The sequence below is a fragment of the Cibotium barometz genome, chromosome 11 (assembly GCF_041138505.1).
Source record: "Cibotium barometz isolate CiBa-2024 chromosome 11, ASM4113850v1, whole genome shotgun sequence".
Taxonomy (NCBI): domain Eukaryota; kingdom Viridiplantae; phylum Streptophyta; class Polypodiopsida; order Cyatheales; family Cibotiaceae; genus Cibotium; species Cibotium barometz.
This window is the reverse complement of record NC_141056.1, coordinates 59,767,581-59,773,953: the sequence shown is the minus strand read 5'-3', so window position 1 is coordinate 59,773,953 and position 6,373 is coordinate 59,767,581. Positions and strand designations below refer to the sequence as shown.

General features: G+C 43.0%; 1 protein-coding gene across 1 annotated transcript; it reads left to right on the top strand.

The window, feature by feature from the left end:
* Window positions 1-2,941: 2,941 nt before the first annotated feature.
* On the top strand, window positions 2,942-5,344 carry LOC147634397 (pentatricopeptide repeat-containing protein At4g13650-like). The gene is made up of 2 exons (XM_086805668.1): window positions 2,942-3,134; window positions 3,384-5,344. Exons 1-2 carry the CDS (start codon window positions 2,942-2,944, stop codon window positions 5,342-5,344), a joined length of 2,154 nt encoding a protein of 717 aa, XP_086661794.1.
* Window positions 5,345-6,373: the final 1,029 nt, after the last annotated feature.

Here is a 6,373-nt window from a genome sequence, read left to right as displayed (position 1 = left end):
GTGCCATCATATAACCCTTATCTGTCAGTCACATATAATGCTCACGTAGATATGGAATGTGGATGTGGATGTATGAATGTGGATGTGGATATGGATGTATGAATGTGGATGTGGAAATGGATGTATGGATGTGGATGTGGATGTGGAAATGGATGTATGGATGTGGATATGGATGTATAAATGTAGATGTGGATGTGGATGTATGAATGTGAATGTGGATGTGGATGTGGATGTATAAATGTGAAATGTGGATATGGATGTATGAATGTGGAATGTGGATATGGATGTATGGATGTGAATGTGGATGTGGATGTGGATGTATGAATGTGGATGTGGATGTGGATGTATGAATGTGGATGTGAAAATGGATGTGTGGATGTATGAATGAGGATGTGGATGTGGATGTATGAATGTAGATGTGGATGTGGATGTATGAATGTGAATGTGGATGTGGATGTATGAATGTGGAATGTGGATATGGATGTATGAATGTGGAATGTGGATATGGATGTATGGATGTGAATGTGAATGTGGATGTATGGATGTGGGTATGGAATGTGGATGTGGATGTATGCATGTGGATGTGGATATGGATGTATGAATGTGGATATGGAAATGGATGTATGGATGTGGATGTGGATGTGGAAATGGATGTATGGATGTGGACGTGGATATGGATGTATGAATGTGGATGTGGATGTATGGATGTGGATATGGATGTGTATGTATGAATGCGGATGTGGAATTGGATGTATGGATATGGATGTATGAATGTGAATGTGTATGGGGAATAATGAATGCGAATGTGTATGTGAAATGATGAGACGTCGATATGAGTGAATGGATGAGATGTGATGACATGTGAATGTGTATGGGGAATAATGAATGCGAATGTGTATGTGAAATGATGAGACGTCGATATGAGTGAATGGATGAGATGTGATGACATGTGAATTGGGATGTGAATAAATGATATGTGATGTGAATGAATCTGATGTGATGAGATGAAAAATGATGTGATTGGATGAGAATGAGTACGGAGATTCCATTTTGTTATGTGAATATATTGCCGGTTACTATGAGCTAGGAACTATTGAAAAGGCCCTTGAGTGAACAGGTGGTGAGTGTTCTGGTTGCCAATGATGCCATAAGTACACCGATGATTGGAAATAAGGATTCAACCAGAGATTTTGAGGATTGTGATCACTGACACAATGGTTTCATTAAAGGATTGTTTTAAAGATAGTTGATGCTGAGAAAAAAGGCAATTTCATATTGGGTGTGTAAGTGGTGTGACTAGTTTTATGTTTGCATGAACATCCGGTTAGGGGGCCTGGGAACTCTTTTCCCTGGTACCCGGGACAAAACCTAATCAAATTCCTAATTGGATCCCATCACTACAGTGGTTGGGCGGTTGGCTAACCCATGGGACTGGATGGGGTTAGGCTGGATTGATGGATCCGTAATTCGACATTCAATTTCTGTATAGTACGATAGATGAAGTAAATCCTGGATAAAAAAATTGTTCTATGGAAAAGAATCAACGGCTGTGCCTCTCAATGAGGAAAAAAGCGTTGGTCTCTATGATCTAAGTGCAATCTTTTCCCTGATCTGATTATGGGACTTACGGGTTCGGTCAGATGAGTTCTGTTAATTAAAGCTTTTGACTACGTTAGAAAAAAGTTATCCTGGAGGAATCGCCCGTGCTTTTCGGACAAAGGAAGTTTTTTCGGATTCGGTTTTGGAAAAACCGATGTATTAGTCTCTTGTCCAGATATCCGTGGGCGAGGCCCCGAGTGTGGGACCCTGCCCTACGTAAGAAGTGCTACTTCCGCTGCCAGCACCCCTGAATTTGTTGCGTGGTGGGGACAGGGATCTTACATATACACACACTCGCTCACATGTATACACATACACTTACCTACACAAACATATGCATAGAGTTGCACGTTTGTATATAGATACACAAACATATGTATAGAGTTGCACGTTTGTATATAGATACACACATATGTACACTCACCTACACACACACAATCGTATGCATGGACACATGTGCACACACATAGATATGCACACTTACAGTTACACAACACACATACACTCAAGCTTGCACATGCACATACATGCATATGCATGCACATAAGCACAAACATATACACACATACACACTTACATACACAAGTAGACATGCACGCACACACACATACATTTGCACGTGTACATGCACACACTCTCACACACATATGCACGTACACATTCACACACATCTATATCTATAGAAGATAAAGCAAGGGAGCCTATCCTATAAACCTAGCCTTTACGTAGAGAGAGAGAGAGAGAGAGAGAGAGAGAGAGATTCTATGTATAGGAGAGTTAGAAGAGAGAGGGGGTATGTGCATGTGTGTGTGTGTGTGTGTGAGAGAGAGAGAGAGAGAGAGAGAGAGAGAGAGAGAGAGAATTCCTATGTGGTGTGAGAGAGTGTATGTGGGAGGAGAGAGTGTTCGTTTGCATTAGTGCATGTGCGGGTGTGTACATGTGTGTGTGTGTGAGAGGGGGAGAGTTTGAACATTTGAGAGAGTGTATGTGAGTGAGAGAGAGAGGCATGTGCATGTGTGTGTGTGTGTATTTATGTGTGAGAGAGAGAGAGAGAGAGAGAGAGAGAGAGAGGCAGGCCTTAGAGACCAATTCTTTTCTGGAACCCTTGGTCACGGCAGGAACGGGGTCTAATACTAGTTTTAAGGCTTGTCTGTATCTGTAGATGTTGCACAATAGAAGTCATTGCGCAGATATGCAGCATGGGTTGTTGCGACGAAACGTAGAGCAAAGTGAGTGGTTGCGTCCAGAGCCGTCGTGTTCCACTCCGGCGTGCTCAAGGGCAAGATAAGCAGTCCAGCGCGAGCGAGCGAGCGAGCGAGCGAGAGAGAGAGAGATTCTGACGATGATGATATACGTAGGCAACGCATCTGTCTCGGAGCACAACCCTAATTCCTTCTTTAAACCTAGCATGCAAATGGACTCACCTGATCTACGACCAATGCAAGAGATCAGGGTTTCTGAGCCTCGCAGCATAGAGGATGCCCTTGCCTCTTTGCATCACTCTGCAGAGCTGCCACCTATGGAGACCCTCATCGGTATCATACAGACTTGCAGAAAGAAGAAAATTCTAGCATATGCAAAGCTTGTGCATATGCACATGCATGATAATGGCCTGGAAACACATGCATCAGTAGGGAACTACCTTGTCCCTAAGCATGTCCAATGCCCAGCAGTTATTTCTCAGGCTGGCACATCAGAATGTGTACTCATGGACTTCCCTCATGGAAGGGTATGTTGAGAGTGGGCAGCTTCATGATGCTCTCCGCATATTTCGAAAAATGCAGGAGGAATGTGTGCACCTAGCAGGTGTACGTTCCTGGCCCTGCTAAAAGGCTGTGTGAGGGTAAAAAGCGTAGGCATAGGTCGAGAAGTACATGCAGAGATTGTGAAAGGGGGATTTGACAATGATCTTCTTGTTGGAAACACATTGGTGGATACGTATGCCAAGTGCGGCTGGCTTGGAGAAGCACAAGGAGTGTTTGACCAGCTGTCGGTTAGAGATGTCGTCTCATGGAATGCTCTGATTGCAGGATATGCAGAACAGGGGCTTGCTGTTGAAGCACTAAACTGTCTAGGGCAGATGCAACTGATGGGTGTGCTCCCAGATGCTGTCACTTTTGTCTGCATGTTGAAAGCTTGTGGGAGTATAGGAGCCCTAGACAAGGGACTACAAATACATGCAGAGATTGTCAAAGAAGGATTTGAAACAGATCCATTCATTGGCAGCAGTTTACTATATATGTATGCCAAAGGTGGTTCACTAGCGGAGGCAAACATAGTGTTTGATGAGTCACCTGATCAAGATGTGGTCTCTTGGACTGCTCTAATTGCAGGGTATGCGGATCGTGGGCTTGACAAAGAAGCATTGAAATGTTTGGAACAAATGCAAGCTCAGGATGTGCCTCTCAATGCCTTGACTTTTTCTTGCAGCTTGAAAGCATGTGGCAATGCAGAAGCCATAGATAGGGGCCGGAAACTCCACATTGAAGTTGTCAAACGAGATTTGGAAAGTGATTCTCTAGTTGGTGGTGCTTTGGTATATATGTATGCTGAATGCGGCTTATTTTCTGATGCATGGAAAGTTTTTGACAAATTGCTAGTTCGAGATGTAGTCTCTTGGAGTGCACTCATTACAGGGTATGTTGAATATGGGCATGGTGAGGAAGCACTTTATTGTTTAGAACAAATGCGAATAGAGGGTGTGTATCCTGATGCTATTACGTATGTGTGCAGCTTGAAAGCTTGTGGCAGCATAGGACCCATAGAAAGGGGCCAAGAATTACATGCTCATATTTTGAAAGAGGGATTCGATAGAGATCCTATTATTGGAAACAGTTTGGTGGATATGTATGCCAAATGTGGCTCACTTGCGGATGCAAATAAAGTGTTTGACAAGCTGCAGATACGGACTGTAGTCTCTTGGACTGCACTAATCTCTGAGTATACTGAGCATGGGATTGGTGATAAAGCACTGAACTGCTTGAAGAAGATGCAACTTGAGGGCATAAGCCCAGATGTAGTCACTTTTATTTGCGGTTTAAAAGCTTGTGGGAGCATAGGAACAATTGATGAGGGCCACGGAATACACAATTCGATTGTGATGCATGGATTTGAAAGAGATCCTTTAGTTGGTAATGCTTTAGTGGATATGTATGCCAAATGTGATGCACTAGGGGAGGCTGAGGATGCATTTTCTAAGCTATCAGCCAAAGGTGTAGTAACATGGACTGCATTAATTGCAGGATATGCGCGACAAGGAGAGAGTGAATTTGTTTTTCAAATGCTTGATAGAATGAGAGAGGAGAACGTGCATCCAAATGAAACCACATTTCTCAGTCTTCTTACCGCATGCAGTCATAATGGTTTGTTGAAAGAAAGTCAAAAGTATTTTGAAGCTATGAGGAAAGAGTATGGAGTATTCCCAACTCTTGAGCACTACAACTCCATGCTTGATCTCTTAGCCCGAGCAGGCCGACTGAATGAGGCTTTGGTAATGTTGGAGAAAATGCCTTTTAAACCTGATCTTGTGACATGGAAAACCTTGTTGGGGGCTTGCCAAAAGTGGGGTAATGTAGAAATTGGTAGAGCTGCCTTTGATCATGCGCTGAGATCAAATGAAAAGCATGCTGCACTATTTATATTGATGTCCAACATGTATATGGATGCCAACATGTGGAAAGATGCAAAGAAGGTTGAGGCAATGAGAAAGGATTATCTACTTTCAAAGGGTGCATCGAGAGCCTAGCATGTTATGTACACATTCGTCAACATCCTTACATGTATCTTCTGATTATATTGGTTACACAAGAGCAGAAATATTCACTCGTTATGGGGCATGCACAATATTTGCGAAGTCATTGTTGGGAAGCTGGAAGAGGGAACCTGTATAGCCAATGGCAGTGTAGCCTAGCGGTTGAAGCATTTACTCGGTGAGGGGGCTCTAGAGTTCGAACACCGCTAGAGCTCCCCATGCGGCACCTTGTTCTCACCACCCTCGTGGATCTATATGGCAGACTACAGAAGGATCTGATAGAGTGAAAAAGAATAAAAACCTGTATGCAACCAGGGCAGTGGGCATTGTAAGGAATAGAACCCTATGCTACAATTTGAGTGTAATTAGGATGTGTGGGGAACATCTATTGTGAAACTCATATTTAATTTTAAAGACCAAAAACTTCAGAAAACATAGCTTATACAGACAATGCACATGGAACAATGGAGCTGACATTTGCTGTCGGGCATGTCGTGCCACAACTGCCAAGCATGGTCCATTGTATGATATTTTTAAACAACATACTGTCAGCTCATATCAGTTGCTTACAGCTGATAGCTAGTGGTGGAGGCAGCATTTAAAGCTGTGTACCGATTCAGAAACTAGATAAATCTTCAGGAGGACTTCTTCAGTTTTTTCTACAGATTGACATGTCTAAAATGCCTCAGCATTGATTGATGCTGATTTATCAAGGTCAAGGCACTATGACATTGCATGGTCATCTTGCTTAAGCATACTTGGAGTATATCTTTTCTGGATCAGAGTCCTTAGAGGTCAATCAGCAGGCTTGCTCAGGAGGATTCCTTCCTTTCAGTAATGCTTATGCCAGAGCCATGCAGCTGGTATGTTAGGGTACATATTTTCTACATCACCAAACTTGGTGTGTTTTTGGCCATCATATTGTCTTGGTATTGGTCTTCGATTGTTGGATGAGGGCAATGCTTCATACTTCCCCATATCTTTGCCATCAGCATGTTGCCACAACCTCCCAAGAATCAATTG